General features: G+C 52.4%; 1 protein-coding gene across 7 annotated transcripts in view; it reads right to left on the minus strand.

The window, feature by feature from the left end:
* Positions 1-1,947: 1,947 nt before the first annotated feature.
* Positions 1,948-13,578, minus strand: part of Tango2 (transport and golgi organization 2 homolog) — a 37,560-nt gene continuing 25,929 nt past the window's right edge. For 6 of the 7 annotated variants that reach the window (XM_013517773.1, XM_013517770.1, XM_005391746.2 and 3 more), the window contains 6 exons: positions 12,000-12,119; positions 11,101-11,215; positions 8,611-8,681; positions 5,750-5,903; positions 4,348-4,452; positions 1,948-2,972 (listed from right to left, as the gene is read on the minus strand). In XM_013517773.1, coding sequence (XP_013373227.1) covers positions 2,852-2,972; positions 4,348-4,452; positions 5,750-5,903; positions 8,611-8,681; positions 11,101-11,215; positions 12,000-12,119 — 686 coding nt within the window. In that variant the 3' untranslated portion in view covers positions 1,948-2,851. Of the gene's footprint in view, positions 2,973-4,347; positions 4,453-5,749; positions 5,904-8,610; positions 8,682-11,100; positions 11,216-11,999; positions 12,120-13,578 lie in introns of those variants that run through there. The other variant, XM_013517775.1, reaches the window with a different exon arrangement.

The raw sequence follows: 13,578 nt of genomic DNA on the forward strand, positions 1-13,578 counted from the left end.
TGCCCGAGCCGCCCGCTGCCCGACCAAAGCCGAGAGACCCTCACCGCCCCGCCGCCGCCGCACCAGCAAGGCCCCCCCAAGCTCTCCGGTCGGCGGGACCCGCCTGCCGCGCCGGGAGAGCGGAGGGCGGACCCTTGCAGCGCGCGACCAATCCCCGCGCGCTGCCACCAACATTGGGAGAACTGCAGAGCGGGCTGCGGAGACCGCCAATCGGCAATAGGAGGTGCGCGTGGCCTCGGCGTGCAGCCCAATAGCTAGGCTGCGTGGGCGGGACAAGACACCGAGGCCTGGGCTTCGCTAACGGTAAGCCGCCGGGGCGGGGCTCAGCGCAAGGGGCGGTAAGCCGCGGGGAGCGCCGGGAGTGCGGAGGATGCCGGGAGTAGGGGAGTGAAAAGTGCGGTGGATGCCGGGAACCGGGAGCGCGGAGGACGCCGGGAGCCGAGAAGTTGACACGCTGTCTTGCTGTGATCTGTCTGCGCGGAGGGGTTCTACGCCTAGGCGTTTCACGGCCTCTAGTTAAAAGCGTTAGGTGGTCAAATAGTCACCTTTTAAAAATTAAGTATGCCCAGCTCTGGCAGTTTTCCATTTGGTAGTACCGCATCCAGTCTTCAAAAAGGGAGGATGTGAGTAAATGAGGAGACAGCTCTTTCTTAGATTAGCATTCGCCAATAAATGGAGAGGGGATGGTGGAAATACATTTCCCGCTGGGCAGGCACCTCGGTAATGGCTACTCGACACAAAAGTCATGCATGTTTTGTTTTATTTTAGTGCTTTAAAAAATGGCCAAAAAATGAAAAGCAAGTTTTGGCTTTTGTTTTGATGCTAAGGCTTGAACCCAGAACCTCTTCGTGCTGACTGGCACTCTAATATGGAGCTACATTCCCAGATGTCTGGAGTGGAGTGTTGTTGTTTGTTGGGTATGGGTAGTTTTGTTTTGTTTTACACTGTTGCAATTTTGTACCCCAAGATACTTGTAATTGCAGAGGAAGACTCCACCGTAACCTAGGAACCAAAGTTACCAGCACACCCAAACTTAGCATATTGTACACTTTAAATATGTGTTAAGAGTGTATATTAATTATGCCTCAACAGAAGTGAAGAAAAAACACCAAGGCCATACGATGGGCCTCCTGAAGACATAGATTCATTTGTTGACAGGCTGGGGCCCGAGGGATTCATGACAAGACTTAGCTTTGCCTGGGCATGTCTAGTCCTAGAGTGGAGGTAAACATCTGTGGAGGCTCTGCATGAAGGCAGTGTGCTTGGTCAGGGTGGGGCTGGCACAGAATAAGGACATAGGGCAGACCACTGAGGCAGATGGAGGATGCTGGCATAGGGTAGTAGCCCCAGCTGAGAGCCTGTCATTGTGACTGCCAGACACATATGGACTTGAAACCAGTTTCCTCACAGACCTGGGGCAGGGAAGGTGGGCCTCCATTCGTCCCCAGACAGGCCAATGATTCATCACACCCACACTGGGATACCTCAGTGCAAGTCCACATCTACCCTGTGCTCATTGCTGTGGGTGCTGTGTTCTGACAGGCCAAGTCAGGGGTCAGCTGGAGAGGCAGAAAGAAGCCTTGGGCCTGTGCATTAGCTATGTGGGGTATAATCTTGGCTGGGCTGGGGACTTCAGCTCCTCAGTGCCAGGACTAAAGCAGACTTTACTTGCCCACTGCCATTCACAGGCTGACCGTGCCTCTCCCTCCCAAGGTTCCTCTTCATATGCCCTAGTATTAAGTGATTTGCCCTGTAAACAGCACCTACTTTGCACACACACAGAGGTTCTCTTGTGCCCCACCCTCTGCCCAAGGACAGATGGACCACCTGAGCCATGGGCTTCATCATGTAGAAGGGAGGAAGGAGAAAGAGCCTCATATAGGCATCTGTACCACCACAGGAGGTCCTGTCACCATCACACAAAGGAAAGACCTTGAAACACACTCATCACAGACTCAAAGCTTTATTATCCATAGCTCACATAAGTTCAGATTCTTATGAAGCTGAACTCTCCAAGAAGGAAAAGGGAGACAGCAAGGGTTAGCTAAATCCCCTTGCTGAGACAGGCCTGCGCAGAGCCCTCAATGTTCACCCGAGTGAAAGAGGCCTAAAAGTCCCAAGCACACATCTGCCCTCCCTGGTCAGAATGAGGAGTGTACATGGGACCCCTGGTACACAGAGACCCTGCTAGGATACAGAAGACATCTACACCATCCTAAAATCACCCAATGTAGATGGAAACTGCCCCATATACACAGGACCCTCTGGCACATGCAAGACCACTGGATCTCTGCTAAGGGTGTGCTTAAGTTGTAAAAATGAGTTTTTCTTATATCTTCTTTGATGGGGCCTGTCTCCTCTGCAGGAGGTCTGGTTGTAGGGGAACTGAACTACAGTTGTACTCTGTGCTCCCAGGAAAGAAAAGGTCTATTTAAACAAATGCTTACCCTTGCCACTTGACCAGAGCAAAGACCCACTGACTAGAAGTGCATGTGTGGTGAGAAGTACTTTTCTGCTTGCCTGCTACATGTATGTGCATATGTGTGCCTGTGCACCTATCCATGTACACATGTGCATATTTATGCATGTAAGTGTGTTAACACATGCCCCCTACATGTATGTGTTTGCCTATGCACAACAGGCAGGGTAGACTCAGGTACATTGTCAATGTATGGCATACATGGGCCTGCACAGGCCTAGCACCTGAGCTGGGTAGAGAGACACAGACAGATAACACACAGATCAGAGGGCACTGGGCCTGAAGAACACTGGCTGAGTTATGGGCAGCACAGTATGGCCATGACGATTCTAGTCCACACTGGCCTTGAGGCAGGACCTCCCGGAAGCCCTGTTAGCTCTGAAGCATGAACTCGTGGGTGGTGGTCTCCCAGCGGGAGGGATCCTTGTCCAGCATGCTGCGCTCTGTGAAGGTCACCTGACCATTTGCATCCACAAGGATAACGGTGTTTGTTCTGAAAGACAATGTTCTCCATGCAACCCTTGGTGCCAGTCCCACCTGTCTGAACCATTGCTGAGGTAGACGCAAGCCCACCAAGCCTGGGACCTGTGCTATGCCCTCAGTTTCAGCCAGGGTTGGGGGAGGGTCATAGATGAGCAGCAATCTCAACCTTGAAGGAGCTTGCCAGGGGCATCTTGGCTCCCTGGCTGGCCCTGTAGGCCCACACAGGTGAGTCTGTGGCCTTTGCTCTGAAATACCAGCCTGCCTGCCTACTTGTCACATTCACAGGGCAACTGCTAGCTTGACCACATACCTAGCTACTCAGAGGACCCCAAGGTCCAGACTCTTGGCCTCCATTTGTTCTTCCAAAAAGTCAGGCTCTCAACTACTGGGGGCCCATGTATTTCCTTCCCGGAAAACTCCCTCCTGTTCCCTTCTTCCCCTACCTCCCCAGCCAAGCCAGCTGGACCCCTGCTAACACTCAGCATACCCTCCTCCTCTTCCCAACCAGTCTTCCCCCATTGTGGGAGGTTCTTCATGATTTTCTTGGGTTTTGTTTTGTTTTGTTTTTTGGTACCAGGAATCAAACTCAGGACCTTGTGCTTGCCAGACAGGCAGTGTGCCACTGAGCTATATCCCCAACCCTTGTTTTATTTTTGAGCCCAGTTCTCAGTATGTAATTCAGGCTGGCCTTGAATTCGTTATGTAACCTGGGCTGGCTTTGAACTCATGGCAATATTTTTGCCTTAGCCTCCCAAGTGGTGGGGACATAGGTGTGTGCTACCATGGCCAGCTTGGGAGGTTCTTCATGTTGTAATACCTGTCTCCCACGGAAGAAAGGTGGACACATAGAGAAATGACCAGCCTGCAGCCACCATCACGGTATGTAACCCATGAGGCCTAGAATGTGAGTACCAGGGCATCTACCCATGGGGATCTGCCAAAAACAACACAGATGCTAGCCCTGGCTCCCCGGTGGCTGTACACTAGCACCTCACTAGAAGGGGATACGATCAAAATATCAATAGCCTATCTCACAGGGTTAGAGAAAACAATCCTAAAATTCACTTGGCACCAGAGGAGACCTATAATAGCAAAAGCAATTCGGAGTAACAAAGGTCAGGCAGAGGGCATCACAATCCCTGACTTGGAAGGGAACAGCTCAGAGGCCCTTCCTAGGACCCAGAGGAAACTGAAGGACCTCAAAGCTGGGAGCTGGCAGTCATTTATTTATGACTTTCTCACCCCCCACAGCCAAGTCTAGGCAGGGCAGAGGCTCTAGAATCCACTCAATTAGGGAAGGAGTCTGGCCCTAGCCAGCTGTAGAGTGTGGGGAAGCTGTTTCTTTGCCATTTCCTCCAGCCTCAGAGGTGATTGACCCAACATACCTGGTGCCATAGTCTGGGCAGCGGACACATACAGCTGCATACTTGCTCAGTATGGGCTGTACATACTCCTGGCCCTGGTCCTCGATGGCCGGGTCTGGCAGCTGGCTGGAAGAACAGAGGAAAGGGTTGGGAATCAGACCCTCTGCTGCCTGCCTACAGTCCCATGTAGCCACGTGGCCTACCAACCTCAAGGTTCCTAAGGAGCCCCTTAGCCATGGACAGGCTGTGCAAAACCATGAGGGTTGTTTCACCTTCTTGGCTGCTTGGTGGCCCATACCTGTGTTAACCTTCCATGTAGGATTCCATCATTCAGCCAGCCAGCTAGATGCCACACACACTTTCTGCCTGCCCCTAGAGCTGCCCTATGGGAATCTGTCTGCGTGACAGGAGTCTGCTTGAGCCCTGAACTGCCAGTAACTGCAACAGGCAACAGGGCTGCAGCCACTGATGACAGCACCCAGTGACCATCTCAGAGCTGCCCAGGATGACACAATGACCAACCACTATGTGGACTTATAGCTGAGAAGGTGGCTGGACAAGGAGGCCAGTAGGGCTCCCTAGACGGGTAGTAATGCTGAGGCTGAGGGATGATGCCATGGCACAGAGGAGAGGGAGGTACAGGAAAGAGGAAGGATGAGCAGGGGGCAGGGAGGCGCCCCCGGAAATCATGGTGGGACCATTCCTCTGAGGGGATGCTAGAGCAATAGAGCCGGAAGAAGTGGTAGTAGGCACTGGATCATCTGGGTAGGAAGGTGGCCAGCTTAAATGGGATGGGAAGGGACGTGTGGGGCTGCGCATGAGACCAAGGGCAGCTTGACAAGCACTGAGACCCCCTGCTGAGATGGCCAAGATTTAAATGGCCAGTGTCTGAGCATGTTCCATTGCCCCTTGCAGTCCCTCACTGCCTCCAGGCCAGGAAGCATGTGGGGGCTCTCCTAGCCCCAGGGACAGGTGCATCTGTGCCCAATGTTCAGCCCATATCACTAGAGAGACAGCATATGGGAGATTCTGTCACCCTCAAGACCAGCTCTGAGCCTGGCTTCTCAGTTCCGTGGCTCTTGCCCTCAGGGCTTTCTGAACACCTGGTATCTTCCAGAATTTCCAACTGGCCTCCCTCATGTGGAAAGGAGCTTCCAGCTCCTCTAATGCTATGCAAGCCTACATCCAAGGTCAGGGAGCACCGAACTCCCCAGCCCACAGGCTCTCAGTTGCCCCACTTCTCATCATCAAAGTCCTCTGTGGAAAATACCAACTGGATGCTCAAGGGACATAAGTAGGGAGAGCAGGAAGGCAGCTGAAGAGCTAGCCCTGGTCACCTCCATGGGCCTTCAGGCAGCAGAGCTGGCCTTCCTCTGTGACCCAAGGGCCTCGATGGTTACCCAGTGGGGCCTTGTCCACTTACGCCTCCTCATTGTTCAGCACGTCCAGAAGCTGAGCGACAAGGGCATCCTTGTGGAGGGCCTGGCTCTGCTCCACAGCCTCCAAGAATAGCTGCTTGCCAAAACACAGCTTCCTCCAGGGCGTCTCCAGCAGTGCGTTGCTCAGCCCATAGGTTCCTGCAGGAAGGGGGGTCAACCTGGCCATGCAGAGGCCCTGCTATGTGATTTCAGGGTAAACTCCTGCTCTCTCACCAATCCACCTGGCATAAGCTGGTACAGCCAAGGCAAGAAAATTGAAACAGACTGAGGCCAAGCTATCCTTTTACTCTGGCACCTCCTCTGTGCCCTCTCTGTGTAGTGAGGGATGAAGAACTCAGCTGGTGGGCACACACAAGAGACCATGAGGTATAGCTACCTGGCCTCTGAATAAACACACTGACATGGAACAAACAACTGGAATGCTAATGGGGAATCTCTCTCAAGGCTAGAGAATGAGAACACCTTCTCAGTTCCGTGGCTGAGAAGGGCAAAAGAGGACAATCAGCAACCCATGGCTAGGAGGGCAACTACCTTGATAGGCCCCGACTTCTGCCAGCAGTTAGGAAACCTTAGCATGTGGGGACATCTATGTCATGTTTCATCCCTAAGCCTGCCCCTCAACCTGATCCATGTCCTACAATATTATTATTATTATTACTGTTATTGTGCAGGGGATTGAACTCAGGGCCTGATACCTGCTAAGCATGTGCTTTACCACTGAGCCAAATTCCCAGTCCCCTCTTTTTAAATAACAGTTTTATTCAGGTATGACTCACATTTTCTACAGTTTACCTATTTAAAGTGTGTCGTAGCTTATGGGTTTTAGTATATGCACAAAATTGTGCTATTATCACCACTATCTAAGCCCAGAACCTTTTCATTATCGCCTAAGGAAACCCAAGACTGATTGCCACAATATCTTCCCATTCTACCTCCTCCCCAGCTGCTGGCAACTTGGATCAGGTAAAGGCAGGCTTGGGAATGAAACAGGATGTGGATAAAAGGAATTCTACCAAAAATGACTTAGCCAAAAATAAGCTTCTCTAGCCATGGGGCCTCTCAGCCACTGAGAACAAAAGGCTTCAAGATAGCTTCCAGCTGCTTCCCCAAAGCCCTCTAGGCCCATGTTTTGAATGAGGAAGGAGGATGTCTGCCTCCTTTCCTGCCTTGTTTTCTAGTTTCTTCGCAGGTAGTTGCCAAGGGCTCAGGGCAGCCCTAATGGTATGTGGACAACTACCCACCACACTGCACACCGGAACCCCAGATGCTGAACTGATGTGGAGGCATCAAGGCAAGCAGAACAGTAAGAACATGATGCCAAGCTTAGCACACACAGCACCACAGCCCTCTGCCTCAGTTAGATATCGCCAGGCTCTTGGGAGCTCAGCTGGACCTGCTCTGGACCCCCAAGGCTCTGTCAAAGTTGGAAGGGGAGGACCGTCATCACAGGGGGTGGCTGGGCTCCTGCTGTGGAGTACCCCACAGCTGGCAGCCCCACATAAAGGAAGAGTGGGCCTGTTCAGGGGAACAGGCGAGGTGCACTAGGACACCCTCCAGGGATGGGATGGGGGTGGCCTCCTCTGAAGATGCCACTGGCCCAAGGTATCCTGGCCTGCTCACCACCCTAGCAGAGTGGTGTTTGGGAATTCCTCGACCCACATGTGCCCAAAATGGCCCTGGACAGCCATGAGAAGTTGGAAGCCAGCCCTGGTATGAACCAGGGTGAATGCAAGTACATACAGTGTAAACCAGCAGGCATCACAGAGCTCATGATCAGCCCTGAGACTCTGCCAGCCTCCTGAGATGCAGCCATGTTGGGCCTCACAACTGTTTTAGGGGCTGCTCCCCACCTCCCTTGGCCCCTGCCTAGAATGCTCAGGGTTTCAGGCCCACCACTGACCTGCTGTAGAGAGGGCTGACCTGTATCCTGCAACCTTACTTAGTGACTGGTGCCAACTGCAAAGAAAGTCCCCGTGATTTGGGGACACAGGAACTGTGCTACAGAAAGGAGGTCTGTCACACACTAGGTATCTGGGTGGTGCTGAGAGTGTTGACATTCTTCAGGGGCTGGGGCATCTGATAAAGGCCAATGGCTCAGGTATAAGAAAAAGAGCGAGTGTCTGAGGTCCACAGTCCTGAGATGCCACAAGCGATAACTGGCCTCAGGCAGCGAGTTGGAGAAGGAAGAAGCAGACACAGGACAAGACACTGAATGGGGGTATAATGTGATACTCTCTGCCTGCTCAGGAGGAGGGGAGCTGGCAGAGAGGCTTCCAGGAAATCACAACACCCAAGTCAGCAAGAACAGCAGGGCAGAGCCACAGAAGGTACAGCCTGGGCAAAGGTGTTAGTGAGAACCCAGAGAAGGAGACCAGGACAGAGTTGGGGAGACAGAAGGGGACAGTCCCTAAGGACGTGGGCCAGGCATGAGACCGGGTGCAGGAGGTATGCATCTGTGAGAGGCTGGAGTGTGATGTGTATGTGCACCTGGGAGGAGGTGCAGTGGAATACCCCAGGTGGTAACTGCTCCAAAGGCTCTGAGAACGACAAGCAGACACAGGGCTGAGATGCGGGGCCTAGGGATTTCCAGGCAGGCTGCAGGGCTGTGGTAGAGTCCATAGTAGGTTCTGAGTCTCACTTTCTAGGAAAACCCACAGGAAGATGGCAGGAACAGTGCTGAGCTCAGTGCAGGCCAAAGTCCCATACAGATCATAAGGGGCACAAATCAGCAAAAAGTACAGTCCCACGAGAAAAGAACAATAGGGGCCTGGTCCCTGAAAAGCACAGGGGGATCCCCAACACAGCAGCAGTGCTTCATCCTGTCAGGCTGCCAGAGCAGGCTCACCTGGCATCAGGACAATGGGCTCAGGCTCTCCCCGGTTTCCATAGTAACAAACGACATCTCCTTTTGCTGTGCTGTGGATGGAGGAAAGCGAAGGTCAGACAGGACCAAGAGGGCATCCTGCTATCAGCACTGTCCAGTGATCTCATCGGCCTGTTCCCCGAGCCCTGGCTGGTGGCCAAGCACAAGAACAGTGGTCCACTTTGGCCAGGCTGAGGGTCCTGGAAGGCTAGGCCATGGCGACCTGGTTCCTGGCTCATCTTAGGGATGACCAAGAGAGGGAAGGAACGGCATGGAAAGACCCTTCTGCCTAGATGAATGCCCATGGCATGACCACATGTTGACAATTATAGGGCTGAGTCCCACCGCATGAACACCAGAGCCTTCTGGTGAGTTACAGTACCCACTCTCCAAGCACTTCTGGGGCTCCTAGATAGGTGGCCTCAAGGTGACATAGAATCCTGAAAGATCACATTTTCCTACTATCATATTCTAAGTGTATGCTCTACAACAGTTAAAATGCTTCACTGCTGAAGATGCCCCAGTTCCTCAGTACCACAGTGCTGCCAGAACTTGGAATGTCTTTTTGTTGCTGTTGTTTAGTATTAGGGATCACTGAGCTACAGTCCTTTTTATTTTTATTTTTGAGACAGGGTCTCACTAAGTTGCCCAAGTGGGACTCAAACTTGAGATCTTCCTGCCTCAGTTTCTTGAGTATGCACCATGACCTCGAGATCTATGAGACATCCTCCACATCAGACACCAGACAAAGAGACCTGCACCTTCCGAATGGTCAAATGTAGAAAAAGCGGTCAAGGGGGGTAAAAAGAGTGGGTATGGGCACTGGTGAGTCCTCCCATCCTCTTGCTCCATGTTGCCACCAGGCAGGACCTGCCCACCAGCTTCTAGAGCCTCTAGTACTGTGTTCACATTCCTCTTATATCACACCCTTGACAGCTTTCTTAAGATGTTTGGTTAATGAGTTCAGAGCTTTTGTTTCCAAGCAGAAAGCTTTTGAACTTCTGATGTAGCAACAGTAGTATCAGTTGCCCATGCTGGGGTTGTTGCCAGAGCCACCCTGGCCAGGCAAAGGGAGGGCCTGCTGTGGCTTGGATTCCTCATCAGCACCCACCAGCAGGCCTGTTCACTGCCACCTGCTAGCCTCAGCCCTGGTACCATCTGCCACTGACCCATGGGATGCTTCTCTGGTCACTATCTGCCTTCTTGGGTTGTGATCAGGGTGGCACACTCCTGACCTAGGGAGCTAGGAAAGGCTGCTGAGGTTCCCAGAGGCCCAGGGCCCCACTTTCCACAATTGCAGGGGTTACACGGGATATGTGCCCACACAGCCATGCAGAGCACAGCTCCCTTGTCTCCCAGCCACTTGGCACAGGTGCTGAGTGCCCAGTTCCACCAGTGTCACAGCTACTGTTCTGTTCTCCTGAATCTGGGTCACACACACTAGGAACAAGTGACAGGGCAAAGTGGTCTCCAAGTTTGGGGAGCACATGGACTTGGAGCTGCTATAGGTCAGCAGGGAGGAGAGCTCTGGACAGCAAGTGCCAACACCAGCCTCCACCCTTGGCCCTCCTCCTATGGGCCACTGCAGCCTGCCCAGCCTCCGTATCGTATGCTCCCATCCATGTGGTACAGGGGTAGGACGCAGCATTCCACATGCAGTGGATGCCAGAGGCACAGCAGACCTGCTCTCATGGAAGGAAGCAGTTCAACAAGGGGCTCTGGACATGGGTACTAACTGACCCTCACCCCCATCTGTTTGTCCTGGAGGAATCCCCTCCAACCAGCAGCCCATGGCTTAGACATGCCAGGCTTGCCTGGGATGCACTGAGTGAAAACGAATTGTTTGGGGCCACATATAAAAAATACAAGTAACATACAAATAACAAAAAATCTTTTAAATACTTCTTACTACCACCCAGCCACGTTCAACTCATAGGCTGCATGTTGGACACACCTGCCTACCTAGGTTCATAGCACTCACTGACTTCTGGGCATTAGAAGGGGAAAGAGAGGAGTCAGAGGGAGCTAAAGGAGGATGCTCACTTTACCGAAAGGCAAGACACAAAATCTCTGCGGTGCCTGTGGCCATCTCTCTAACGTGAGAATCACCTAGGGTTACAGCACCGGACCAGGGCTGCTGTGGGCTGTTCTACAGGGCCTCCCATGGGAGGAGAATGGACAGCTAGCCAGGGCCTCAGACTGCCCGTCACAGCCCCAGCTCTCCAGCTCTCCAGCTCCCCACTTCAGCTCTCCTGAGGCAGAGAGCAAGAAGCCCTGACTCAGCTGCCTACTACCCAGGTTGATGGGCCTGTGACAGGTTAGGTCCTTGGGATGTTTGCCAAGCTCTTGTACATGACATCCTGGGAAAGGCTGCCACGCTGACTAGAGTGGTGGAATCCTGAGCCTGATGCCAGGAGACCTGGCCCCAGGGCAGTGCTGGGTAGGGCTGCTGTCCCCTTCTGGCAGACTCACCTCAGGTCAGCTGCTATGAGGTTAAAGCCATTGTACAGGTGGCCCTCCTGGGAGACCTTCTTCAGGTAGGACAAGCTATCCATGTCAGTGGTCAGAAAGTTGGTTACAAGTTCACCTGTATGCAGGGGACAGGGACACATGACTGGGGTGGCAGATGAGCCCCTTTTCTTGAGATACCATAGTGGAACCCCCTTGGGACAACAAAGATAGAGGGCTCCCACTGGAGCTACAGCAACTAGAGTCAGCCACACTTCACTGAGAGGGCTGCCACAAATAGTGGCACTGTGAACTATGATTTTTTTTTTTTGTTTTGTTTTTTAAAATCTTCCAGCCAGGCACAGAGGCTATATACACCTGTCATCCTAGCTAGCTGAGAGGATAAGATAGGAAGATCATGAGTTTGAGGACAGCCTGGGAAACATATAGAGAATCCCATCTTAAAAAAAAAAAAGACAAAGTATTTTCCCACTATGTCTCTCTACGGAAATCCGGCACCAAGAAAAATCTTCAGCATGAATGATGTGTGTCCATAGAACTGTGCTAGAGGAAGAGGGGGAGGTATCCATGCTGCTGACAGGTGAGGGACAAATAGTGAGGAGTGACATTTTGTGGACTGACACACTTAGAGGGTTCTCCCTGAGATAACTACATCTCTATGGGTGCCAAGAGACCAGACCAATGGTGGCTGCTATGGCGATGCCCTAGGTCCCCTCCCCTTCTCTCGTCACTGCCTCATGTTCCTGAGGCAGGTAAGGAGCCTAGCAGAAGCTCCCTCTAGGTGCCTCCTACTTCCTGCCTACCTTTGCTGCCCCATACTACCTGCCTTACTAGGCCCTGCCCCACTGTGGCACACATCCCCCTTGCCTGGGCCCAGGCCTGCTACCCCTGCTCCCCTTTACCTCTGCCACGGGTATCTCGGTCCAGCTGTGGCTGCAGGTAGTTGGTAAGCGCCCCTAGCTTCCCTCGTGTGCTGATGCCCAGCCATGTGCCTCCTTCCCTGCCTTCTTCCATGTCGAGCCCTGTGGCAGGTGACAGAGTTACCACTCATTGTGATGGGTTCTGGTTCCCACCCAGTGCCTGTATCCTAGGAAAAGCAATGTCAGTGGCTCCATGAGAATATGTAGCTCAGCCCAGCAGCCCTAGCCATAGACGGGCTCCAAGTCTGCAAAGTGAGGCAGTTCCTAGGGTATGCAAAGAGTACAGGTAATAACCCTGGTCCCACAGGACATTGCAGGTACCAGATATGCCCATCTTGGTATCAATAGGGTGAACCTGAAACTAGGTGGTCTGCACATGACTTCTGCAGAGCACATCTTGCACATGGCCTATGGTCAGGAGTTCAGGGCACTAAGATAGCTTCCCTGCTTTGGGGGCCTCATCTACCAGGAACTGGCACAGGTCCAGCACCACAGGAGGGCACTTGCTAGACCAGAGTGTTAGATTTCAGAAGTCCTGGGAGGCCAGGCAGTGTACCCCTGAGAAGGCACTGAATGAAGCTATGAGAATAAAGTCAAAACTGCATTGGAGACCCCAGAAAGGTGGAGAAGCCAGGAATTTGGAACAGCTGAGGAAGGCCACAAGGAGTGGGCAATGCCAGCCCAAGAGAGAAGCCATGAGAGCTGCAACCACTGGCAATGCCATAGGGGCATGATTGCCCAGGCTCTTTGGAGTTCAGATCTCACCACAGCTTGCCCTGGGTGCTAGACATGGAACTACAGGATTTAATGTTTGCCCTGCCGGGTTTCATCCTGCTTTGGTCTCATTGGTTTCCATATTCCTATTCCTCCCTTTTGTAATGGCAGTGTTTACCGTGTACCATTGTCTGTCAGCAGTGTTTAACTTTCTTTTTGATTTTTACAGAAGCTCAGAGCCAAGAGTTTGCTTTGAGTCTCAGAGGAGACTTTGGACTTGGACTTTTCAGCAATGCTGGAGCTGCCAAGACTGTGGTGACTCTTAGAGATGAGCTAAATACATTTTGCATAAAGTGACACAAGTGAGTCTTTTGGGGATTGGGGGCATAATGTTATGGTTTAGACCTAAAATGCCCTCAGAGACTCATATGTTTGGAAGGTGGATGACGGGGCAGTGCAGCTGACCTGCTGTTAGGTGGGGTCTGGTCAGAGGTAGCAGGTCACTGGGGCACAGCCTGGAAGGGGATACAGTATCGCCCTCCCCAGCTTCTCCCTTTGCCCTCTGCTTCCTGGCTGCCATAAGGAACAGCTTGTCTTCTACCATGCTGCTCTGCCATGCCATCCTGCCTTGGAGCCAGCCAACTAAGGCCTGAAACATGAGCCAAAATAAACCTGTCCTTCTTTAAATTGTGAGTGTCTGGTATTTTGTCCCAGGGATGACGAAAATGCCTAAGCCACCTCCATAGGGTGGATGAGAAAATGTGGAACAAAATGGGGAATGGGAACAGGGCAGCAATAATAAGGGGGAAGGTACTTTTCTGGGTACCCCTTATTGTGTTGATTCTTA

Source organism: Chinchilla lanigera, unplaced genomic scaffold (assembly GCF_000276665.1).
Source record: "Chinchilla lanigera isolate Chin_1 unplaced genomic scaffold, ChiLan1.0 scaffold00041, whole genome shotgun sequence".
NCBI lineage: Eukaryota > Metazoa > Chordata > Mammalia > Rodentia > Chinchillidae > Chinchilla > Chinchilla lanigera.